A 27,545-nucleotide genomic window follows, 5' to 3' on the forward strand; every position below is an offset into this window, starting at 1 on the left:
TAACGAATAACTTTTTATTGAATCGAAAAGTTACCTATTACCGAATCAAGATATCATCAACATCGATAAATATTGCAGTAAAAAAAAATTGAGTTATCGTTTCAAAATTGATTATTTAATTGAAAAATTTTTCTTTAACAAAATATGAATATAAAAATATATACTAATAATTTAGAAAAATGAAGCGGGTTGTTTTATAGAATTTTAGTAGCTGTGATTATGCTTTTCAATTGCTCTGGAAATTTTCTATTTTTGCGACTCATACATTTATTTCATGTCGACATCTACATCACATGATATACAGAACAGTTTATTTTTTTATATCACTATACTATTCCTCTTCGACACAATATGCACATGGATTTGCCATTTCGTCTGCAAGTGGTTCCCCACTTTCTTTATAATCATTCATTATTGCTTGCAATTCTTCTTGCGCAGCATAAAATTCCTCTTCTTCCATTCCTTCTGAGATAAACCAATGTAAATGTGCTTTCCGCTTTAACATAATTGTACTGGTATCCATTATTCGTGCACAAAGTTTATTAATAGCTGTGGTGTTTCCAATAAATGTGGCTGACATCTTCAACCCGCGCGGCGGTATATCACAAATAGCGGTCTTTATATTATTTGGTATCCAATCTACGAAATTTCCAATATTCTTGTTTCGGACATTTGTCATTAACTGATCAACTTCACGTGGAGATAGACGTCCGCGAAATATTCCAGCTGCAGTTAAAAGTTTGCCCTCTCGCAAATCTATTTCACACATTAGATTATTAGAAGAGAATATTTGTTGTACTAATTCAGCAACTGTTCCTTGTGCAAATTTTCGTTCTTGACAGGTAGCTAACGGTGCGAAACCTGGAATTAGAAAATGTAAACGAGGAAATGGTACCATGTTAACATAGATTTTTCGTAAACCAGCATTTAGTTGTCCAGGAAAACGTAGACAAGTTGTAATACCAGACATTGTTAAGGCAACTATATGATTGATGTGCTCATATCCGGATAGTTCAATTTTAAGATTTCGTTTGCAAATATTAAATAGCGCTTCATTATCCAAGCAAAAGGTCAAATGTGAGTTATTCACTAAAGAGGGTATGCTTAGTAAGGCGTTATATGGTTCCACAACAGTTTGGGATGTATTTTTTGACGGTATTACAACGTAGTTAGATATCAAGTTATCAGTATATTCTTCCACCATTGAGTTCATTAAAAGTGAAGTGAAACCAGAACCTGTACCGCCACCAATCGAATGCAATATTTGAAAACCTTGTAGAGATTCTACAGATTCAGCTTCCCTTCTTATATTGTTAAGTGCATCGCCCAGTATAACATTGCCATCTTTGTGATAACCTCTTGCAAAATTATTACCAGTGCTTTCAGGACCAAACACAAAATTTTCTGGCCTATAAAGTGCACTCTTCGATTTTAATGTAAGGATAGAGTTAGGATCGCTGTCGACGGCTATAGTGCGGGCATAAAAACGTTTTGTGGCGGTTGCGTTGAAGAACACATTTATCCGTTCTAATTGTAATGGATTGGTGCCCTTGAAGCTTCCATTGGAATAGTCAACTCCGTGCTCATGTGAAATAACATGCCAAAACTATGAATAAAACAAACAAACATATATTTAGTTGTTTGAATATTTATAAACTTAGGGAAAGAAATTTAGATTTGTTTTTTTTTTTTTTTGATAAATAATAATTATTTTTATCAAGATGTTTTATATTATGGGGGATCTTATATTTCTTATTTATGAGATTTCCAGAGAAATAACTGATTGGGTTCTGCGGTGAAAACTTTATAAATTTTATAACAATTTTATAATATAATATAGATAATAACGAAGATAATATGGAATTCAAATATTTACGATAATAAATACTTGCTATCTTTTCTAAAACATGTAGCAAACAGTCTTTGTTTTACAGGAGCTTTAAAAATACTCTACTATAATGGAGATAATTAGAAACAAGAGTTAGATCGAATGAAAAATTGGGTAGGGGTGGAGGTGGGAAGGGGAATATTTAGAGAGAAATAGAAAGCCAAATTGGGGAACAGTGATATTCAAATACTCAATTATAATCTATAAATCTAAGTCGTACAATTCAATTTTCATATTTCACATATTATCAAATATTCATAGAAATTTTAATTACTTTCAAATTTTAAATAATGTTGAAAAATTTTAATATAATGAAGATATTTATAAGTATGTGATTTTAGTTGATATCCATATTAAACTTACGGCGTCGCCAATAGCACTTCCGCAAGCGCCAACCTGTATTGTGATGATCTCCCGCATTAGTAAATTTAAAATTTTGTTTACAAATAATTTTGAAGGTACCCAAAATTGTATTTATTTTTGATCAAAATTACACATTTTTAAATAAAATAATTATATATTATTTTTCTGACAAACATATCTAAGAAGTAATGACAATCAACTCATTTTTTTAAAAACATCTCAGATTTTTCTTGAATATGCATAATACAGACTTTAAGAAGTAAGAAAATTATTAATATTAATAATTAATAATAGACAATATTATTGTTATTATCATTAGAAACTGATATTCACTACAACCAGAATAGACCTTTTGTGTATAACCTTGGCTTTTAAACTGTGTATGTTTATAATTTCCCACCCGATATCTTACATACCCAAGAACTTCATACTGAGGTTCCGCAAGCTATATTACACAGATCTCTCCGCTCTCTTGCAGTCTATTTCAACGAGATGGACCGCATCCATTACTAAGTTCTGCCATATAATCGCGGATATCGTAATCCACTCCACAGAGTATTCTCCTATGTAGTCCCAGTTTCAGTTCCCTACATACTGACCCCTAGCCTACATAGCTTATTTTATCTTTTCCCTCTAATTACTGAAATGAGATCTCAGCCAGATGACTTCCAAGTTTGACGGATGAGGTCTTCTGAACTTATTTCTAAGAGGTAAGAAAAAGTTTTCGATAAATTTTAGTTAGTAGATTGTTGTTCCAGCATTTATATGGAGGTCTCTGACCTTTTAATATCCATTTCGATAGACATCAGAGGTGGGAAGATGCAACTTATTAAGTAATATATGTAGTTGCAATGACTTGTAAAGAAATGAGATAAATTCCTGAAATCTACTTTACTTAGCAAAAGCACATTTTTTGATCATTTTTTTTACTGAGATAAAGAATAAACACACCAGCCACATACGTATGTCTAAGCAGAAACTCCTAAGTTTACAAGAAGTTATAAAGTCTTCTGTTTTTGATCGATGCTTGATAGGTTCGAATACGAACATTTTAATCAATAGATGTTTTAAAAGATTACTGATAATGGATACTTGGTGGTATTCGATATTCGAAACAGCAGTACTGTCAACACAAAAAAAAAAATCATTTGATTAAGAATTAAATTTTTTAAATTTAAATTTTAATTTACTGACTTTTACAGTCGTAGTAGTGTTTGTTGTTGTTGTTGTGATTTGAGTTAGTGCTATTGCGCACTTTTACTCTATTGTGGCTGGGGGGGTTAACCCTGCCCCACACTAAACTTTGACTATACTAGAATCATTATCATTTATTTATTTTCTAACTGATGACGGACCGTAGATCAGCATACCTTCCTGTGCGTCCTGAGGTGGACTTAAGGTTTGATATTATTTAATACAAAAAATGACTATTATACCAATTCTTAGAAGTCAAGAAATTTCCACTTACCAACACAGTGAGTTTAAACACTATTTATCTTAAAGATACTATTCGACACCCACTTTCTTACTGCAAAATAATTCAATCGAATATTATATTGACTTTTAAAAGTTATAAATTTCAATATTAATTGAACTATAAAACATTCAAAACACAATATGATAAAAATATGATTAAATATTTATTTTATTAAAAAAAATCAACAAACTTATGCTATATATGTATTATTAACAATACACTTTAAATTCTTTCATGCAATATGATTATTTCCTATTATTCTAGAACTATACCTTAAAGTAAATGGAAATATTTGAAAGTTAAACTTACAAATAATATCATTACAATGCAGTCGAAATTTTTTTACACTCGTATCTTATTTGAATTTAGTAATTCTGTTTCACATATATATTATTATGTTATCTATAAGATACCTAATATTTTTGACAATTACTTAATTTCTAATAAGTGTTTTTGTGTTTTAAACTCCTAACAGTGCTAAAGATACATATTATATATTAAAACAGTAAGCACCAGGCCTCTTTCACGTTAGTTGCTAAAAGGATATAAATATTTTGGCAGATGACATTTACACACATATGAGGTTTATTTACATATAAATGGCTATCATTAAAAATAAATACGTGTTTTATGTTTCAAGCTTTCTGATTTAATCTTCGTTAGTCTCATCCTGTATTATTTCCTGTATACTTGCAGCCGATCCAGCAATCAATGCCAATATGGCTAATATGCTCAGTATTATATTTTTAACCAATTTCCAATTGAAACGACCCATATTTGGCCATAAGTAAACTGTTTCCACAACACTGGGTACAAAAATACCTAAAAACGTTAAGAAATTTATAAATAAAAAAACAATTGTATTTCTCTCATTTGTGTAAATACCCAATAATGAAAAGAATATAGCACCCACTAAACTAATGAATGGTTCCAAGTTGGGTATAGCAGCTGCAATGCCACCACTAATCAGCACAATACCACTACGTAATAAAATCTGTGTAATGTTATGATTTTTCTCATTGAATTTGTGATTTATTTTTCTCCATAAAATTTCATTTGGTATGTAAAATTGTAGACCATATGTAAAAAGTATAGCTATAGCCATAAGTAATTTAGCAGCATCAGCGAGGCTAATAATTTAAATTAAATTTAATTAAAAATAAAAAAAATTTAGTTTTCATATTTAAACTTACGCCTCTCCCTTTTCCAAATTCAAAGTAATACTTCCACGGACACCCGGACCATAACGAACATAACCGAAGAAACCGATTATAGCATATAAACCCACAACTGTTATCATAGCTATATTTAGTACACCAGGGCAACCAAGAAATTGTTGTGGTTTCTTCATTGAATTTTCTACTGGCATCACTGCACCAATACCTTCCATTGCAAAAATGACGGTAGCAAAGAATAACGGTATTTGCGTTACCTTAGCTACTAGTGGTCGATCGAAGTCCAGTGTATCGTTGAACATATAATAGAGAGTAATACCAAATACAACAACAATACAAATGTTGGCCAACGTTGAAAATGGCACTAAGAGTTTTAGAGATCTTATTTGACCAATGAATAGGCAAGGGATAACTGTGAACGCAATATAGATGCGTATATCCCAATCTAATTTTAGATCAAAGTTTATAACATCATGGAATGAAGTTGCTATAAATACCATGTATACACAAGCTGCTGCATAATAAGTCGCCATAAGTGCACAATCAACGAATTGTCTGCGGAATAAAAAAAAATAATAAAATAAATTTAAGCTCAGATATATGTATCTATTGGTTATATGCATTTGTTAAAAGGACTAATCACTTTAATATGTTTTTAATAAATTAGTGGGAATGGTTTCAAACAATTAGATATTGTACACAACACTGTTTTATTTAAATATTAATAAAAATGATTAATGATCAGTTTATTCCTTTCATAATTTAACCGTAAGAGGTCCGACTTTGAAAACTAAATCCGAATAATTATGCTAGTATATGGTTACTAATTTTATCAGTTATTGTAATTTTCTTTACTGTTATATAGCTTAAACTCACTTAGCAAAATTTGACCATGGTCTGAACGGTTTGGGACCAAGTTCAAAAACCTTTTCCGCTGTTTCAGCAAATCCAAGCGACGTCACTCTGGTATCTTTACATACTTGTTGTGAAGTCCGCACCTAAAAAGCATTAATTGATTATTTATTGTAGTTTACAAATTATGAAAATATATTATCTACATAGTAACATTAATAATTATTACCAAATAATAAAATATCAATAGACAAAAATCAAAAAGTATATGTACTTTTAAGAATATTGTGTGGTTCCATGATATAATTCTTGCAAAATCAAAATATTAGACTATAAGTTCTATTATCTATTTTATAATAGATTTTATCTATTTTTATATGTATATTGCCACTTTACAGGCTATAGAATGAATCAATACTAACAGATTATCTGAAACGTCACACCATTGCTTTAATTGCACTAAGAAAGTTACTGCGGCCGAGCTTATTCTATTATAAGGCTTAGGTCCGAAGGACTACATGACTGAACTAATTCTTGTGAGAACTAAAATGATAGTGGTGAGTAAATATAATTCATTTTCTAAAATTGAATATGTGAATAATCATTTCGTCTTAATGATCGAGTCACATTGTTCTTTGAAGAAAGCTAGTTCTGGGCTTTTTAAACATTTCATATGAGAATTTCAAATAATAAACTCATTTCCAGCACACAGTGATATACGAAAATATTTAAATTATATTGTTTATTATTGTATTTTACTTCTAACTTTGGAAACAGAAAAAAAAAATGTTTCGAATTAATAAATTCTATGAAATATCATTCATATTTTAAAGGATTTCTTGTAGATTATTACGAAAAATTATTTAAATGCTAAAAAGTTTTAAGAAGAGAAGATAACTGATATTCCACTAAAAAGGATATTTTTCTGAAAAATACTTTTTTATTATTTTAATTAATTGAATTTTTGGCTGACCATAACCTGTTTTGAGTATTGCCAAATACCCATCATCGGTGGTCAGTGGTCGAAGTCGTGTCCTGCCAAATTTGAAGCTCAGAGTCAGCGCTCCTTAACCAATTAACCCAAAGCCGTTATTGGCTTTTATGTTCGCCCATTTTTCTGGAGTTTTGTAATTTTGCTGTGAAAGTTTTATTAACAAATTCACTTGCTGTGTTTTTATTAGAACGAAATCATAAACTAGTTGTAGAATAATTGAATTAATTAATTATATTTTTATTTTTAATTATTAAATTTCATACTATTTTGTTTTTAGAGGCATCATTTGTTGCATGATTTATACATTCTTTTTTATGTAAAGGACGTAATCTAGGAACGTGATCTGAGAAAGTCATGCTAATATTACTCCACGATTCTTTTTTTCTTCAAGAGTGCTTATATTTTGAAATAAAAAAGACAGATTACTGTTTTGTAAGGGAAAATCAGGCAACCAATAGATAATTATTGTGATAAGTGTTTAGTGTACTTAAAAAAAATCAGATAAATAACAGAAATTAAATGTTTAAATTATTTACACATTACAGACAAGTGTGACATATTTCAAAAATGTACCTTGAACTAAAAAATAAGTGTAGGCATATCTATCTTTCAATATCTCTAAATATTTCGAAATATTGATTATATAAGACAGAAAACTTTAAAGCATTGTTATACGGTTTGTGTAATAAACAAGATATTACGATTAGACATCTCGTTAGGGATTTAGTGGAATGTAAACATATCTATAAGTTTAAAAATTTTGCTAGAAAATCGATCAAAGGGTTTCTGCAGTGTAATGCCAAATCACTTTTCGATAAATAATATCCAAGGAATATTAACTGTTAAATTTTAAGTGAAATTCGTCGTCTGTTCATATCAATCTATAATTGCAGACTAGAGATAAAGAAACATCTGTAAAGATGGTTGCGTTCATGTGATTTGTTACGGTTGCCTTTTTTTTATTTAGAAGTGTATTTCTATTAAAGTCGCGATGGAGATCAGTGTTCCTGATATACCAAAGACTATTTAAAAATCCTCTTAGTACTTTCTTTTAAAAGCATTGATTAACTTTAATGTGTTCTTCGCAGGTGAAAATCAATTTCATACATTAAGACCATGTCGGCTATAGTATTCATGCTTTATAATTTAAAGTCTAATACCATTATAGGTTTATAATAAATTTTTTTGTCGTCCTTTTAGCTGTAAAATTGATTGCTGAAGATTTGTTACAGCTTTTTTTTACCTCTTTTCCTGCGAAGGTGGCAATCATGTTATTTGGTGACAAATTTAGATTCTGAGTATATAGCAAGTATTATATTAGTTCTCTCTAAAATATATCCTTGTGACATAACTGACGATTCTATATTAATCTGGCGTAGTCGTTTTATTAGATCTCAATGTTAGAAATTGAGACTGATCGGTTTAGAATATTTTATTTTAGAACAAAAATATATATTTAGTAATATCGCGTAAAATCATATACTATATCAGTGACTATATAATACGTTACTATAATTTAAAAACCGTGTATTGTGTTTGTAAGTTATTTAAAGTTATTTAGAAATTCTAACCGTGAAGGCTTAAATTAATTCATTGAAAGTCATGTGCGTTAATTTGTGAGTATCCGAAAGCGATCTTAAACATCGACAAGGTTTTGATTTTTGCCAATTTATGACTTTTTAACATTAAGTGGTTGTTGCGGTTTCTTACTTATTTAAAAACCTGACGCAGTTTACATGCGAATGCTAATTACTGAACAAATAAAAATTCAGTTATAAAAACGATTTCAAAACACTTTAAAGTGAGTTGTCGAGCACAAATCTACTAATTAAATTAATTGATTTAGTCATTGCTTTTATTTAAAATGTTTCACTGAAACTCACCAGAATGTGAACACAATGTGTACATAAGATGCCAACAATTAATGTGAAAACCATGCCAAAAACGAGACCAGCATTGTAGAAAGCCATTGGCATAGCCAAAATGCCGGTACCTAGAGAACCTTTAAGCAAATGTGCTAAAGCACCACCTGTCGAACTGCCCTTGACTTGATCGCGGTGCTCGAATGGATTATAGTCATCGTGGAGTTGGCCCTTCTCGGTTAAATTTGTTCTAAAATGAAAAATGAGAAACTTTTTAAAATCAATAGATCTATTTTGAAATAAAATGTGTACTCGTACTTTGAGTTGAAGTCATTTAACGTAAAAACCGAACTCGATTTCTCCTTTGAGGATGTATTGTCTGTCATCTGTAAAGAGAATTATTTTCTTGTTTTAATTTGAGTTATTTATTTAAATCTTATGATGTATATTTAAACTAAGAAGATTTTAAATGATAAGCGCCATTTCTACATATAAGATATCTTCAGACATTACCGAAACCTACTGAACTAAAAACATTTTGTAATTGAGTCATTTCGAAATAACATATAAAGGATTATTTATAAGTTCTCATGCGCCACTTATCAGTTTTACGTTTATCTGGTAATATTTTAATGCTACTAGAACAGTATGTGGGAAGTCTATCAATCAAAGGATCATTTGTTATGGTTATGGTTTCAAGAGTGATGGCACTAATAACAAATTTTATATAAATTATTTATAATAAATCAAAACTGCTTACTACGAAATTAGTTCGATAAGAACATAATCAAGTATTTGTCGAAATAAGTTTTAACTAATTGTGTCGTTAATTACTAGAAAACATTTTAACAAAAATAAGTTTAAACAATTAACGATATGGGTACTTTGGAATGTCATCGCTTAGAAAGAAAAGTTAATGGAAAATTTTTAGAATACTTAATATGAATTTCAATTTTACAAAGCTTTTAATAATATGAGTAAACGTAAAAATTTAAGTTGTGTCTGAAACTATATAAGAATAGGTAGTTAGGTAAGAAATTGCATTTTTGGACTAAATTGACCTGGATCTACGTAATACCACATGATGACAAAAGGACCCCTAATATAAAACTTCACCCCTTTGCTGAATTATTTTATTTATTAGAACCACATTGAAAAGATAAAGAATATATTCTAACTTGGAGTATTATATTACGAGTATATTCTTCTTTTTTGCAAGGTATAAGATATATTCTGGCTAGAAGTAACATAAAGTAATTATGTTATAGTTTTTGCAGTTGGCATTGGATGATACATCTCTTTTTCAGGAGTGATGATCTCTTAGATAGTGCCTGGACAGTGTGATGACATCTGTGTATAAGTACATATCGTACAATCAAAAAATATATGTTAGTCACATATTAAAAATATTATTTTACGGTTAAGACGATTTGGCATGACAATTTCGATGTTATCAGAATAGACTTGACGTTTAAAAACGTATCACCAATGTTTTGTCACGAAAATGTCTGAAAATATATTATTTATTTAAATGAATTGAAATGTGAACGTAATAAATCTTATCGGTTGTAAAATACGTAATACCTGTCTGTATAATTTGAAGTGCCCATGCTAGATTATTTTTAAGATTTAATAGTTTATTAAAACTGATTTTGACTCTGATAAAAGTGCAAGACAGGTTATGCGGAAATAAAGCTCGCCAACTAATACAAAATTTCTTAGAAAACTTTGAATTAATTTAAAGCAGAAACAAAGATTTTGCTGATAGTAGGTAAGAGATCATAAATTTTTATGTATTCAACTCAAAGTGGATTTCTAAGATAATGTCATTGCTGTTAACTGATTTTCTATCTTATCGTTAATATTTGAAAACAGTCAAGAGTGAACGCGCACACTTTTTCGATAGCACTTATGGACAATGATTTCTTTGCACTTTGCTGTGTATTTAAAAATACGGTTTCATATTAGTAGAACTAACCAACTAACTAAATCATTATCGCTTGTAAATACCTCGCAACAACAATATTTCATAAATCTTATATCAAATATGAATTGCATTCAATAAACTTCATGGCTATCGCACGATAATTTGTCGTAAAATGTCAACATGTGACTTAATGATTGGGCTAGTTTTGCTTTCGTAGGACCTTAAAAACATGCATACGAGTATAGGTATGTATGTAATTACCGGATTGATATAATTTGCAAAAGGTAAAATTTATAGATGTTATTGGTATGGAGTACACGTTTTAACAACTCATTAGCCGGTTTAAAGCTGTAATGCTTATCTTGGCTATGCGTCATTTTTAATGGATTTATTAAAATTTATGACAGATTTGTACTGTTCTTGGAACAGCTCTTCAATATGTCTGGTCGTATGGTAAAAACAATTTACTATTTCAGTTTCATATTCTAATTTTTGTTTAATAATTTATGATATTAGATATTGGAAGATATAAACAAAATGATACGACAAATGTACATATTTATGGCCGACTAGAATATGCGGGAGAAAAAAAAAAAGTTCTAGTACTTTTCAATTTTTTATTTTTTTTAAAATTTTTTAATACTGTTAGCTGATACTTTGATCTTATATATAATATATGTAAAAAGAAGAAAGATCTGGACGCAATCTAATCTAAAACGAAGAGCAATCTGACGACATTCCAATTCGGATCAAGAGTGAGAGCCGAATCACATATTCTGAGATTGATAAAAGTAGACTGTAGTGCAAGATTAATTATCTGCAACAGTAGCGGGGCCTGTACGCAAGTCACATCGATGGAAGTCTTAAATGACTAATAGGGACCCTACCTCGAAGTAATACTAACGTAGTTCCGGGGTAAAACAAGGTGTCTAGTAATAAGGGGGAGTGGTTTAGCCCATGCGAGTCGGGCACTCACCTTCCGGGGCGTCGGATTGTGGTCATTGCGTAGGTTTTCCACTCCTCCTTGCCACAAAAACAAAAACAAAAACAAAAAAAAAAAATATATATATATATACAGGATGCATGAATACTGTGTAGATATTTATTTCTATCAAATTTAGAAGGGCAATTCGAATAAAGTGTAACGATTTAAATGTATGATTTATGTGTGATTCAGTCTTAAGGAATTTGGAGTGGATATGAATACGTGTATTTTTATACTATCAGGGATCATACAAGTTATGACTTGGAATATTAATTTGTCAAAATAAAAAGATCTCTTTATTTATGTTAAAGGCTTGTTTGAAACAAATTAAAAAACTGTTGTTTAATTTTTTTACTTTTATAGTTATATCGTAAATAAATGTCGCCGACGTTTCGAAGTTTATTTCACTTCTTTCTTAAGCAGGGTATTATTATAACTGATCATAAATAGTTATATGGGGCTATTTAAACAGTAATTTGTTTAAAATTTTATGTCTAAATAATAAACAAAAAGCGACAATAAAACTAATAATAAAATCATATAATCTATTCTAATAATGAAATAAAAAAGAAGCACTAAAAGTTTTTTTATTTTGTTTCACAGAAATCTTTAACAATTTAAATAATATTGTAAAAAAATGAGCTACTATTCTAATAAAAAGGTTTTAATTATTTATTATTAAATAAGTTAATAAATTATTTATTAATTAATCACGATACATCCTGTTTTCACCTATCTTAGCGGTGAAATATATATATGAAATATAGCTATAGCTATATAGCTATACTGCTATATGAAATTGTATATACAAATGGATTCTGACATAGATTAAATTATACGTAGTATTAAGTATGAATGAATGTGTGTATTTGCCAATAAAAAATTACTAATTTAATTATAAGACTTTGTTACTAATAGATGTGCGAATCACATCAGATGAATGATGTTACACGTTGTCGTGTGATAATTAGATTTGATGTCAATTTTGGTTGAGTTTGCGGAATATCAAATGATAAACTAAAGTAACTTTGTAAATGTCGCAATCTGATGGAGTTGAGATCTTCTTAGACAAAATGACCTAATGTGATATTACTTCATATTAACGATATCGATAACTAGGCCATGTTATACAAATGTTTGCAAATATATATAAATAATTTCTTCATTCAACTGTGTTTAATAATTCAGAATACATCAAAAAGGATAAAAATATAATTTTTTTATAACAAAATAAATGAGTAAAAATAAGTTATTAATTAATGTAAAAATTTAGTCAAGAAATTAATTTTACAACCGTGCTCTTAGGTTCTTCAAAAGATTTAATTTATCGTATTTATTACCAAAGGTTCCTTATAAATAATACGTTTTGTTATAAATTATTGAAGATTTTCCCATTGAAGAGGGCCGTTTAATACAAACATATTTTATTAGCTACATTAAATATTTCAGCTTATAGCTGTTTAAACTTTACGACAGTTCTGATAACAATTACAGCAATGAAATAAAAAATAATAAAAAATCTCTTAAATGATTTACAGAACTAAGGACATTGTATGGAATACTTCTGATTGAGTATGTGAATTTCTTGAATAATTTTTAATTAAAAATTTTATTTCACATCAAAATTGTGTTAGATTTTAAAAGTCTGTTTGTGTGTCTTTTTTTCACATAAAGTTATTTAGTTTGTGTATTTGGGATAATTTATATATTATTTTTAAGCGCACTAAAAAAGTATTTTATTTGATAAAGAAAAGTCCTTTTTAGTTGATCTGTTTTTCATTATTTTTTTTAATAATAACTATTCAATAAAATTTATATTTTTGTATTTTATATATTATATTGTAAATGTATAATTTATATTTGTATATTATTTAATAAAATATTTTACGATATGGAATATTATATGTAAATATTTTATTTTATTTAGATAGTGTTTTATTATTTATTATTTTCAATAAGATTTGTATAATAAACTTTGAAATTTTCTATAAAAATACATATATAATATAATGTATACAATGTGTATTAGTGTTTATTCAACAAGGATTGCATTAATTTTTTATTTTAAGTAATTGTTGTTTTTTAATGAACTTGGGACACATTTTACCTTTTTACAAGTTTTTTTTTTTTAAAAATATTTATATTTAAATTTGTTTGCTTTAAATTATTTTTTAAGAACAACACTAAACCGCACTCATTGATTGACCAAATCCAACTGAAGCACCTGAATAATAAATTCCATTGCAAAGCGCGCGTCCCTATTAACAATGTTAATAACAAATACAAATGCAAAACAAATTCCAATAACAATAACATTTACAACAACACGAGAGTAAAAAAAAAAAGAAAACACACAAATAACAATATTACTAACAAATCATTTGAGCCCCTTTAAAATCAATTAATAACATTAATTTAATCGTCATTATCTTTAAATGATAAGTAACGTGCGAAATATACAAACTTTAAATGTAATTTTAACGCTGTTTGTGTGTGTGTTTATATATAAGTAGCCCTGTAATAATTATACCACAAAATTATTTTATTAAAAGTGTTAACATGAAAGATTGATTCAATAAACTTAACATACACATATGTACACTCTTAATGACTGATAAGGATGTGTATAGGTATAAGTGTGTGCGTATTCAGTGTCATATAAGAACTGTGTACCAGGAACAACAACAATTTGTCTTAATTTAATAAAATAATCTCAATTAAAACAACGCGACATAATTGTTAACAATGTTAGTAATTAATATTTACAATCAATGAGCAAATCATAGTGAAAACAATTGACAGTTTATACGCAGGCGGGCCTTATCTATGCTCCAAATACTCCAAGTATATAAATAATGTATTCACCTACTTGTACTTATGAGTAGAATTAAGGTGAGCGGTAGATATTAGGAACTACAATTCATAATGCCATATTATAGTGTAAGTATCTGAACGTTAGATTATACATATATATGGAAAATGTCTTTCATATCTTTCATACATACAGGTGCCTGAACCTAAAAAATGTTGGAGATAAGCTTTTCAAGGTTAGTATTGTCCAAAAAATTTTTATTAAACATAATAGCTAATCTCAATAATGATACGGTGGTCAAAATATTGTAGTTTAAAAAGTTTAAATTGAATATAAATACTAATTTAAAAACTATATTATATATATGAAACAGGCTAATCGATTAGAAGTAAAGAATAGATATGGAAACGGGTTTTAAAATTATATGATTATAAATTTACAGCAAAATTTCAATTAGTCACAAGGTATGATAAACATTTTCAGTGCAAAGTACTGATTTCCGAATATAGACACCATTTCAATCGGATAATGATACTTAAAAGGAGCTGATTATTTTATTACATTAAATTTGTGATTACTTAAAAAAAGTACGTTTAACAATGTGTTTTCATATTCGGAATAGTATATGAAAACTTTCTACTTATTACATTTGAAGTGTGCTAAAAAATCATGTCTTCTAGCACTGCATCTGCACGGGCTAGATTTTGGCAAGATTTTGGCAAGATTGTGAGCAACTCTTTTATTTTCGCTAATACACAAATTTTTGTTCACTGACAAAATTCGAATATTAACGTATTTGCATTCGAACATAAAAACTTGACATAGTCAAGTAAGTGTAGATCCAAGTAATATATGTGTGGGCAGTAATTCTGTTAAGACTGTTGTCCACAGTCTTTGAAAAATACAGTATTTTTTTAAAAAAAACTTGGTATGCATATGTACATTATATGCAACATTCGTTATATAAAAAAACCATTTTTATTATTGTTATTTAGATATTTCGTTATATCGAGTATTTGTAAAATCGAGATCCTGCTGTTCAATATAGACAGTATTTATATTAAATGAAATTTTTTTCAAAATTTATACAAAATTATCAATCTTATTAAAGAATACATAATAACAATTTCTTAAGATGCAATTTATGCGAACTTATAACATTTAAGTTATGCAGCACATAGTTCTTCCATATGGCATACAGTAAAGAGTATATCAAACTTTGAACTTCACTCTTTCTCTAGTCATATTTTTTTAAAAAATATTATAAATCAACGAGATACAGTTTGTTCGACAATAAAACGAAAAATTAAATATGTGGATAATGATCGAAATCTTGTTGCTGGCACGTTCCAAAATACGTATGTCTAAAGTGCTTAGCAATCCTAATACCCACCCATTTAACTATTTTGCATTACTGATTGGTGTAACGCTTAAATAAATTATTTCTTGTTAGGGTTTTAACAAATATTATAGATAAGATATTGAATAACACTTTAATGCAGCGTATTAAATGCAGAAAAGTGTATTAGTTTCACTTTCGTATCATTTGGGGACTTTAATTATATTTGTACAGTGCATGGACTGGATTCACAAATATGTTAAGTTAGTATTCCTTTATTGAGATAATTATAATTGTTCAGTATATGGTAAGTATTCGAACTATTGCAGCCATTCCAGTAAAAGGTATGAGTTCACTGTAACTCCTTCCTTACAGAAAAACTATGAGATTAAATCAGTTATTTAAAATCAATTTTTATACCATTAATACTATTATAAGTAAACATATTAAGTATATAAAATTATTTGTAAAACTCTGGAGACCTTACATAGCAGATATGATGTAGTTTGTCGTCTGTTTAAATTTATTTTTGTTTGTATTATATTCCTATCAGCTTCCAGATCCGAATAATGAAACGCATTTATTTAAAAATGTTGGCAAATATTTCGTTCTTTATTTAAGAACTCCATCAGTGCTTATTTTTCGTTCTTTATTTAAGAACTTCATCTCCTTACTACTGCATTTTATAAAAAATAAGCACTGATGAAGTTCTTTAATAAAGAACGAAATATTTGCCAACATTTTTAAATAAATGCGTTTTATTGTTCGGGTCTGGAAGCTGACAGGAATCTAAATACAAACAAAAACATACAAAGCAGAACAAAAATTGTTCTAGAAGTCAATTTTTGGCGTACAACATAACTAGTCGCTTTTAACCACACACTGCTCTTGTACAAACAAAAACGGACTGACGACGACATTCCGACATTTCCGACAAAGATCATTTTAAACAAACAATTTATATTTCGTATCTTTATGTTAAATCAATCTACCATTGATTCCTTGTGTTTTTATATGTCGGTGAAAACCTTGCAGAAACTTATTATGATTTCAGACAGATCGACAAATGAAGACTACATAATGAAACCCCACAGATATTAGCCTCATGTAATTGAAGGTATATTATCATTTTATAGTATATAAAAAAGTTTACACAATATTCTTTAATAAATTTTATTAAGCAAATAGTAATTAATTGATCTGCGGCCAAAGAGTTAATGTGTGGTGAGATTTGAAATTTCTGGAAAATCAAAGACAACTTTTCAATATTTATATACTTTTGTGTTTTATGGTTTTGATTTTTTTTTATTGTTACATCTTTTAGTTAAACCAAATTGGGAATTATATAAATATTTCTTTTATATAAGAAATATGAGAGAGACTTATATTCTCATTGGCATGATTAACATCATCACTTTTATTTCATGTCGTTTATTAATGCCTGTAGCATAAATGTTGTACATTTTTATTTAAAATGACAATACTGTTTAAAATGAAATTTAATCTATATAAGGGCATCATATTTTGGCAAAAATATTTTCGGCATCCGCATCCCGCCTACTTCAATTTGTAGCAACCAAAATTTTAACGGGTCCAACCCAATTGATTATATAAAATTGGGTTAAGTAACTGTAGTTCAATGCATTTCATTTAGGTTTTTTATATTTTTTAAAAAAACTTATTTTTATTTTAAACCTTAAATTGGCAAAAAAACCAGAACTATAACCTGTAAAACCTACTTTTGCTGACAGTGACTTTTATGAAACGCCAAACGCATGAAGATGGGCAATGAAGAAGTTCATCATCAAGTGCGTTTCGATTTATGATGAAGAAACAAGTTTTCGAAAACAGTTTCACTGCTCAATCAGTCAATTCCACCACAATCATGAATCAATCAAACTAAAAATCAATTATAATTTTACTGGAGTTTATCTGAAGTCTTTCTTCTCTTTTTTTAAACGAACTGAAATGTGCGAAAAAGACCTCGCTGAATTCAATGAACTGCAGTCAAGCGTAGTTAAAGGCTTTTGCGACACCAAAATTCCCCCCAACATCATTTTTCAAGATACCATTTCAAAGTACATATAAAGTATATATCAAAGTTGGAAAAGACCATTTTATTTTATTTTGAAAAACCTATATTTTTAATGTTAAACTAAATTATGTGATAATTTATCACGTTTTTAGGTAATGCAATTGACTGATACGTTTTATTCCGATAAATAGTAGTAAAGTACAATACTATAAAACAGTTTGCTATAAAAGTCAATCAATTTTGAAGTCGTACAAGCTTTGACTTTATCAAAGCTATAGTATACCCTACATAGATTATTATATTACAAACCAATTGTTTACTATCTTTTATTTCTAAATCTTTACTATTAAACAGTATATATTATATACATAAATAACTGTTTTCAACAGTTCTTTTGGAAGCATACTGTATGACGTAGTCAAGCCATACTATTGATATGTTGTCCCTATCCACCTAGATTCCCAATAACTTACAATCCAAGACTTACTATATCCCGTTAGTTCTAAAACAGATATTAGTTTGTATTGTTAACTACACACAGATCAGCACCTCTAAATCAAAAAAGAGTTTCTTGTTGATAAACAAGATATAGGTATATATAAATGGATGAAGTAGTTTTGGAAATCTTCAATATTGTGTGTGACATTTTTGACAATCATAAAAAAAATAAGTATAAAGATAGTTGAAAAATGTTGAAATTTTAAAAAGTGTATCTATATAACTATATAATAACATATATTTGTTTTATTAGAATTCCATTACTACTAACACGAATAAGATTTATTAACAAGCGGAAGATTATTTGTAAAAATTGCATGTAATTGAATTTTCTTTACAATGGAATAAAATATTTCTCAAACTACTTCAAACCACTTCGAACTACAAAGCATTAATTAAACTTTGTGAAAACAAAGTTAATTATATATTACATAATTATAATATATATTAAATTAAAATTTTTAATTTTATTTAATACAAATTAATTTTAATCTGTTACATAAACAAATAATAAATTATATGCCATTACTTCTATTGCTTACAAATTTTTAATTATTATTTAGTAAAGTTATTATTTTTTTAGTCACCCCTATTTTCGATAAGCGTATTAATATAAGGGCTCATTCTATCATATCTAATTAGCAAAAAATTAATTAAAACTGTTTCTAATGTTCTAATATAAATCGAGAGTGTCTCTCCTACTACCATTAAATAATGGTACTAATTTTAAATTAGTAAATTACAGAGTGTGGGTTATTATATTGCAAAATAAAATAAACAAGGGAGATAAAATCATTAATTTTGTATAGCTATTTTTTGAATTAATATAAGTTAAATTAGAGATTAGATTTTATGGTCACAACTTGTTATCTCGTCACTGCATCCTTTGAGAAATATTGTGACAAACCCATTTTAGTTCCATAGACGAGTAGCAGTTAAAAACGGCAGTATTACCTTTGGAGAGATTCTGCCTAATTCCGTTATACGTGGATAGGCAGTTGATAAGTATCGATATCTGAAGCTGTCGAGATTATTACAATGACACAGAAAGTGTTCTGCTGTTTTCTCTTTTTCGCAACAAAGTCTGGTGCTATTGTCTTTAATAATACCTAGGTTCAATAGATGCTTTTTAACTTCGCAATATCCAGTGAGAAACACTATGACAAGTCCGATGCCACTTCTGTTTAGCATTTAAAGCTCCCCCAATCAGTTTGAGCTGCTCTTTCGAGCCAATCATTAATTTTAAGTTTGAAAAAGCTCCATGAAGGACCGCAGAAGCATTGTGGCCTAATATAATATGAGATCAACCCTTTCCTGGCTAGTTCATTTGAATTCTCGTTTCCCTCAAATCCGGTGTACTCTGGGATCCATATTAAGTGTACCCTGTTCCTTTCAGCGAGGTCTTTGAGAAGTTGAAGGCATTCCCACACTAGTTTTGAAGTAACTCTCGGTGAGCGTAGTGCTAGGAGTGTCAGAGAAAATATATATGTTTTTCCCGGTGATGGGTTTCCCTTTACATTCCCTTAGACATAGTTCAATTGCGTGTATTTCGGCTTGCAAAGCTGAGTTTTTTTGAATCATACTCGAAAATATTACCTCTTTTGGTTTAATTCCATATACTCCCGCCTCCACTCTTTCCTTCATTTTGGAGCCATCTATGTACCACATATGGTGGTCTCCAAGGAATGGAAGTATGCTCTCTTTCCAGTCATTCCTGTCTGGTATTAGTACTAGGAGTTAACATGTAATATGAGTCAACATGTTTAATAAACCACATTAAGACGACAGACATCTAATTTTTCAATTTATGAATGGTTGTGAAAAATGTAATATTGCTGTCATATATTTTATAAGACTCTTAGAAAAAGACTATGTTAATTCAAAATCAGATGTTCTTACTTTATATAATTAATTTCTCTCATAATTTATAATTGTTATTGTGTTTTTAATGCATTTTAATATAAACTCAAAATATTTATTTTAAAAATATTTTATTTAAATTCAATCCGATATGTTATGTATAAAAGAAATCCCCATTTTTTATTAATTTTTTCCTTAATTACAATGAAAATACTCTGTTTCAAATATAATTTGGAGCCCTCTTCTACAGATAACCTGAAAGCTGACGTTCGTTTATTTTATAATGTTTTTGTGATAATTTTTTATGATAATTGCTTAAATGAGAGTTCATAAAAATGTTACGAAAAGTAATTAAGTGTGCAAATTACATTAAAAAAATCACAAAATCTAGATATTTTGATTGGAACTTTTTTAATATAATTTTTATCTATTCCGGCAATTATTGTGTGTAGTAAATCTAATTTGAAGTGAATAAATGTACTAAGAATTGTATTGAAGTGCTAAAAAAATTATTACTAATTAACATTTTATTTATCAAGTAAATTTGTCATTAATAGTTAATAAATATATGATTCATTAACACTTGATAATGGTCAGATAAATCCGTAAATAAAGATACCACTGGCATATATAAAAACTTAATTTATTTATTAGTAATATTTATATAGGAATATTTCTAGCAATTACTAAAATTTAAATGATGATGTTACATAATAAAGATAAAAAAAAAAAAAATTCAATATGCAATAATGCCATTTATGCCACTAACACTTGCAGATAGTGCTTAACTTAACGCTAAAGTGTCACGTAACAAAGTGCTAACTAATAGCACTGAAAAAGAAAGAAGCTAAAAAAAAGGAAAACACTTTACAAAAATTTTAATTTTTGATAATTTATTGTTAAATTAAATTATTTTTTATTAAACCATAAAATTAATTTTTTTTTTAAATGCAATGCAAATAACTAATTTTATACAAATTTATAATTGTGTAATTATAAATAAATTAAATTAAATATTTTTTTAACTTTTTTCACGTATAGGAATATTTTTTAATTTTATAAGATTATTAGTCAAAATTTATAATTCTATCTATGCTATAAGATACTTCAACGTGTTCTTTAAAATTTTATTAGATTCATTTTTTCCAAATTTAATTATTTTAATAGAAATTATTCAGAAAAATATTAATTTTGTATGCATTTGATGAGCTGTGGCATCGTCATTTATTTGATATTAAATATCTATAGATACAATAACTCACTAATCGCTGTGCTTTGACCTCCAGATTTATTCATTATGCTTAATTTGAATAATAAATTTAACATTTGCAATTTTTTATATATGCAAATATAACAATGAATACTTAAGTCTCAAAATAACTTTGTTTTCCGGAACGATCCAGTTTAGACTAATTTTAATGACGTATAAAGAACATTTTTCAGATTTATAGATAAAATAATTAAAAAATAATAATATTTATACATAGTTTATAATCCATCTCTATAAAGATTAGTTAAAGCTTAATGATCTTCATTTTGTTTGTGGCTTAAATTCAAAATATATGTCGTCATGATCCTTCAGCAAAAAATTTAACAATTACTAGAATAAGCGTTTTTATTGTTGTTTGTTAAAATATACAGTCAAATGAATACGGCATTTAGGTTTCAAGATTATGATGAACGAATGAGAATAAATAGAATAGAAAGATGTTATCAATTAATATAGTACACCATTTTTAAATGATTAATGGCTCTAAGACACATAAAATATAATAATATGGACGACTTTCAACATGAACTGAGATACATGAATCAAAGAAAAGTCTACGAAAAAAAAATTCAATAATAAAATCCTTAATATTTAAAAAGAAATATATATTTAAATTCTTAGAATAGAGTGAAGCGAAGCACTGAAATATGGTAGATCTTTTGTGCTACAAACTGAGATATAGATATTTTTTTTTGTTATGGAGATATAGAGTTCTTGGCTTAGAATTCTCCCTCTGACGCAGATAAAAGAAGCATGGCCTGAAAGAATGTGACTGTAAACATATCAGCTTCAAAGTAGAGCTGATATTCTATACTCTCAAATAGATTTATCTTGTTGAGATGGTAACGTAGACATATAGTAATAAACTTTTCAGTTAACCTACGTCAGCTTCAGCTCTGTTCTAGTAGGAGGAACGCCTTCCCGTAGTTGTAAGAATGAACGCGCTTTTTAAGCCACAGGTACTAGAAGTGTATAAAATATTCTATGGTTTACTATTCCAGTTTATAGTTCATTAAATATGATTTTGGTTCGGAAATTATAGTGATTTAAATTCAGTAGCTCTTTCGTAGAAGTTAATTCACTGACACAAATTTGAATAAATGTATTTTATATTTATTACTATTTTAAAACATTAATGTTTTAAAATTATTTTATTATTTGAATTTAGAACAAAAATGTAATAAACTGAATAATTAAGAAATTTCATTCACAACGCATAGATAAGACCTCAAGAAGTTGCAGTTAAAGACGGGCGCTAACTGATAAGCCGCTAATGATACAATGAAGTAACTACTTTTATTTTATAGACATTCCAGGTAACAACACTCAATGGATTGTTTATTTTTCGTACTATAAAATGTTTAAAATGTACTGTTAAGTGTATACTTTATTATTAGCCTGCAATAGTCAATAGCATTTGATATATACAACAGTATTCATCATTATCATCTATCATGGATAACTTACTTTTATGAATGTTATAATTATAAATTGTTTATTATACAATCACGTGTGTAATTAAATTTTTTTATTATTATTTTTAATTTTGTAACAGTTTCTATTTTTATATTTTATTTAGTTTTAATTTATTTATTGATACTAATTGAAATTATTTTCGATAATATTAGTTTTCGATTCACATTGATATATTTTCGTACTTAAAAATTAATTAAAAAATTAATTTTCTTAACAATTAAAATAATTTTATTTATTTATTTTTATTAAATATTTATTTTTAATTAATTCAAAAAAAAAAAAATTCGCGCCAATTTTAAAGGTTTTTTATTAGGCGGTCACGGCATTCACCGGCGATTCAATTATTTCAGTCGATGGCAATTGCTCAGTTTGGATTTTGTTTGTTGTTGCCAGTTTCGCGTCCGTTTAGTGACTGATTATTAAAAAACTAAACAGATATTTAATTTTTATTATGTTTTTGATATAAAAATATTCAAAAAAGAGTCTCTGCCAGATTAAAAGCGTTAAAATTGTATACGGCAGAGCGATTCGTAGACATTTGTTGTTGTAGTTGTTAATGGTATAGGCAATACGAGTACATACGATAGGTAGTCAATTATGCGCATTTGTGATCTTACAAGGTGTTCAGTTCAGTACGTGATACTATAAAATATTTAACTACTAATAGCATAATAAAATGTATGTACTTAAAGTTCTCAGATCTCAAATTTTCAAGAAAGTCCTGAATTCGAATTAAAAGTATTTAATATGTCTTAATATATTATTTTTAGTAACAAATTTTAGTTCTAGCTTTGCCAATTAAAAGGGGTATACATTTTTTTTCTTAATCTTAATATTCATCTTTAATATTATACTTAAAGAGGCGATATAAGATTACCAAATAAAACTTAGAGGAGTAATATCCAGTAAGTCATTAAAAATACGTGCATATGTATGCTGACAATTTTGAGTTAGTTAAGTGCTTTGCATACTTAGGATCAATTACTAACCGCAGCAATGACATAAATGAAGAAATTGACAAGAGAATATTATCAAACAGAGAATAAACAAACAGTGTACGCATGGAAAAGGATCTGTCATATATGAAGCTCTAGCAAAACTAGTAATATGGCTTCAATGTGGTTAAAAAAGCTATAATATCAAATATTTTCAAATAGATAATCGCAGATGGGTCAGTCTTTCAGAGATGGGACAGTCTTTCGCTTACAATCTTAAGCAGGCGTTAGGATTTATGATCAGTAATACAAAATTTGTTTCTGGACTGGCGACAGCTATTATTGGTTTCTGGACTATTGAAGAATAGACGATAACTATTCTTAGTTATCTTAGTTATAATAATTACATAACTATTCTTCATTTATTCTCTGTATGCCTTGCTTTTTAGTAGTAGAGAATAACTGTCATAGTTAAACTGCAGTTTCATAACTTGGAGTGCTAGTGGAAGCTAACTTCAACCAATTATATGTATTCCTAAACCGTATGGTCTGAAATTAACCCTAAATTTCACTTAAACATTCAAAAGAGAATGTCTTTTCAAAACGATGCGAAAGAGTCAATTGAACTCACGGACTGAAAACCATACTTATTATTGCTTTACTATTAGATATACTAATATTAAACTAGCTAATAGTGACAACATAATTTCATATCTTTACGATTTAATGCCTATATATATATATATATATATTTATAACACCCTGTATATTTGCAAATTGTTGTTTCAGTTTAAAAACAGTTTTTGGACATTGTTAGTAGTACAACTATTGATTCCCAACGACATTTGATGGTTAAATAGTAAACACTGCGCATTAGTGTTGTTATGTATGAATGTTGTTGATCGTGACAGATATCAGTCAATAGTGCTACAACCAAATTGATGCATTGCAGATAGACGTATGCAGTTTGAGTAAAGAGTAAATTGCCTATTTAGCTCGATTTCTTTTCAGCAGACATTAGAGCTCACACAAAATCGTGTCTAGCCGCATCTAAAGAATTCATTCAAAAACCAAAAACTACGCTCATTTGCTACTTTTATTGTTGCTGTAGTTCGCGAAGTTGTTTTAGAGCCTGTTAGATGACATGCTAGGAGCTTATGGATTTTAGTCTGATTGCTACACTATTAATGAACCTCTAATTATTTTACTTGGTATACTTTATGAAATTGCGTTTAGTCTTACAATACTGAAGCTATTTAACTTGGAATTTAATTGATACCTTAGGAGTTACCATACCATTTGTTTTAGTATGATTTCTAGAACAAGTTTTTATGTGATCATGGAAAACAATTATTTCAGTTATGGAAACTTTTTCATCAATCTGGATGTTTGGTAGTTTTAAGATATTTTCTTAGTAAAAATATTGCCAACTTTATTTTTTTTAATATACTATTAAGTTTTAAGAAAATGTTAATTTTCAGCAAATATGAAATGTCAAAATATATTGTTACACAAGTATATAATAATACAAATTATGATAATATAAATCCATGACATTTAATATAATATTGCAAAGCGCTCTTGCATCTCAAGAAAAAAAGTCACCTTCATATTTTATGATATTTGACATTTATCACAAATCTACCATATCTCAAGTACAGGAGCTCTTTTATGAATTATTATTATACATAAAAAGCAGTAAAATTACATCATTAACATATTTTCGCATTTTTCGGCAAGACTATCAGGTTTTTATTTTCACAAGAATGAGAAATGTGTATCCATGTCTCGAAAACAAAACACTTACTCTGAGTCAGACATTCGATCGAAATCATGTCAAATGGAGTGTTTTTTTCTCGGCCTGTGTAATCGTGAGAAATGATAGTACTTATTTAAGCAATTTATCTCATTTACATTAAGACCGAAAAGTTTTCGGAAATTCTCATTTAAAATTCGCGCGCTGTATATTTTTCGATATTTTAAGTTTATGTAGTTGCACTAGCCACAATTACTATGCCAAAAATGAGCGCGATCTGTCAGACAGTTCGTTTCAGCTGTTGAAACCAGTTCACCTCAGTAGGGCGTTGCGAAAAAACAATGGAAAAAAATATTGAACAAAGAGTTTGCATCAAATTTTGTGTTTCGAACGAAATTTCGTGTGCAGAATCGTTGCGAATGCTACAAAAGGCTTATGGGGAATCAGTTTTATCGAAAACTCAAGTTTATGAGTGGTACAAAGCCTTCCAGGACGGTCGTACGACCGTCGAAGACATTTCGCAACGCACTACTGAGGTGAACTGGTTTCAACAGCTGCCGTAAACGAACTGTCTGACAGATCGAGCTCATTTTTGGCATAGTAATTAAGGACAGTGCTGCCAAACTACATAAACTTAAAATATCGAAAAATATACAGCGCGCGAATTTTAAATGAGAATTTCCGAAAACTTTTCAGTCTTAATGTATGTAACATATACATCCGAATTTTTAACATTTTTTAAATATTCTTAAATTTTAGATGTTTTCTAGATTGTGTAGATTTTATCTAATAGAATCATTTAAAGTTCAGTCCTTATCAAATAACGAGAATATTAGTAAATAATCGGTTAAGATCAGATGATTCTTCTTAAAAATTTTAGAAGTGATGTATCAAATAAATTTATGAATATGACAAATCAGGGTTATGATAAATTAGGGTTCATCAAAATAAATAACTTTGAGAAATTTTATATATTTTATAAATTTTATATTCAAGTAATTTAATGAAATGTAATAATAAAAGGACTATGTTACTTATTTGTTGGCTAACGTATCTAACGTTGAGCAACGTTAAGAGAGGCCGACCTCTCAATACAAACACCGATATGTGAGCTGTTTAGGATAATAGAGGAAATCACCAATACGGCGATTAACAATTTATGGATTAACCGCGAAGACTGTGAGGTCACTAGAAACTTATAGCCTAACTTGGATAAAAATAAAACGAAAAGCCTATTAGAAGTACTAACACTGTGCCATTGCGTCTATGCTCCAACGGTGGCGAATTCCAACAAGTGGATTATGGAGGAGCTGCCAAAATGAAGAGGAGGTAGAATATATCAACCACTTCTTGTGTCTCTGTCCCGGACTGCAAACAAGACGAAAAAAAAAACAGCACAAAGAACGCGTCCATTTTATAAAAGAAATTGCTCATACTTAATAAAAGAAAGGAAAAATCTGCTATTTAACAGCGTTTAAAAACAGTGAGAATAATTTCTCAAAAAAATCTGTATAAATATATTAAATGTTAAGTTTGTTTCAATACTTAAAATATATTTATAATTAATTTTTTTAAAATTAAAAATTCAGATTCAGTTTCGTTGAATTTTACGAGTATTTGAAATTTTAGTTGGAACCAGTAATATCCGAAAATCCCCAGATTTTTTAATTATATTAGTTAAATGACATTTTGACTCGAAATTAAAATTCATTATAATAAAAGCAGTGAAATTTAATGTATGTATATATGTATATTTGCATGAAATCAGCAGGTACAATAATGAACAACTCGCCTTTAGATATTACATGATTTATAGAAAAAAAAAAAATGAAACAAAAATAAATTAAATGCAGTATTTTTACAATAGCGTAACGTGTGAAGGTTGCAGCCAGTAAAGATTTTAAAAATTATGCAAAAATTATTGCATTACGTCAAAAATACACAAAAAAAAAATTGCAAAATTGCAAATAAAAATTGACAATAATGACTACTCACAAAACTCTTTCCGCATTCTAATTTCATTTAGAATTTAAATGAAAGC

The 27,545-nt window shown here is 28.3% G+C and overlaps 2 protein-coding genes across 3 annotated transcripts; both read right to left on the reverse strand.

The window, feature by feature from the left end:
• Positions 1–168: 168 nt before the first annotated feature.
• Positions 169–2,363, reverse strand: LOC119680186 (probable tubulin beta chain CG32396). Its single transcript, XM_038092882.1, has 2 exons — positions 2,252–2,363; positions 169–1,606 (listed from the first exon to the last, which is right to left on the reverse strand). The coding sequence occupies exons 1-2, from the start codon at positions 2,306–2,308 to the stop codon at positions 332–334; spliced, it is 1,332 nt and encodes a 443-aa protein (XP_037948810.1). The 5' UTR covers positions 2,309–2,363; the 3' UTR covers positions 169–331.
• A 1,564-nt stretch (positions 2,364–3,927) lies between these two features.
• On the reverse strand, positions 3,928–22,827 carry LOC119680185 (proton-coupled amino acid transporter-like protein pathetic). 2 transcript variants are annotated; one of them, XM_038092881.1, is made up of 7 exons: positions 22,805–22,827; positions 8,930–8,997; positions 8,633–8,861; positions 5,780–5,901; positions 4,922–5,458; positions 4,614–4,858; positions 3,928–4,550 (listed from the first exon to the last, which is right to left on the reverse strand). In XM_038092881.1, the coding sequence occupies exons 2-7, from the start codon at positions 8,995–8,997 to the stop codon at positions 4,378–4,380; spliced, it is 1,374 nt and encodes a 457-aa protein (XP_037948809.1). In that variant the 5' UTR covers positions 22,805–22,827; the 3' UTR covers positions 3,928–4,377. The 2 variants fall into 2 exon arrangements, with proteins under 2 accessions (XP_037948809.1, XP_037948808.1); XM_038092880.1 differs by lacking the exon at positions 22,805–22,827 and adding an exon at positions 13,631–13,673.
• Positions 22,828–27,545: the final 4,718 nt, after the last annotated feature.

The sequence above is a fragment of the Teleopsis dalmanni genome, chromosome 2 (assembly GCF_002237135.1).
Source record: "Teleopsis dalmanni isolate 2A chromosome 2, ASM223713v2, whole genome shotgun sequence".
NCBI lineage: Eukaryota > Metazoa > Arthropoda > Insecta > Diptera > Diopsidae > Teleopsis > Teleopsis dalmanni.

What these genes read in the sequence shown, in the direction of transcription:
- LOC119680186 (XM_038092882.1), bottom strand. Translation starts at nt 2,308, where the DNA reads ATGCGGGAGATCATCACAATACAGGTTGGCGCTTGCGGAAGTGCTATT. An exon ending in GAAGTGCTATTGGCGACGCC is followed by an intron (nt 1,607 to 2,251) that starts GTAAGTTTAATA and finishes TTTTATTCATAG; the next exon opens with TTTTGGCATGTTATTTCACA.
- LOC119680185 (XM_038092881.1), bottom strand. Translation starts at nt 8,997, where the DNA reads ATGACAGACAATACATCCTCAAAGGAGAAATCGAGTTCGGTTTTTACG. An exon ending in CACATTGTGTTCACATTCTG is followed by an intron (nt 5,902 to 8,632) that starts GTGAGTTTCAGT and finishes AATGCTTTTTAG; the next exon opens with GTGCGGACTTCACAACAAGT. An exon ending in AATTTGGAAAAGGGAGAGGC is followed by an intron (nt 4,859 to 4,921) that starts GTAAGTTTAAAT and finishes TTAAATTATTAG; the next exon opens with CCTCGCTGATGCTGCTAAAT.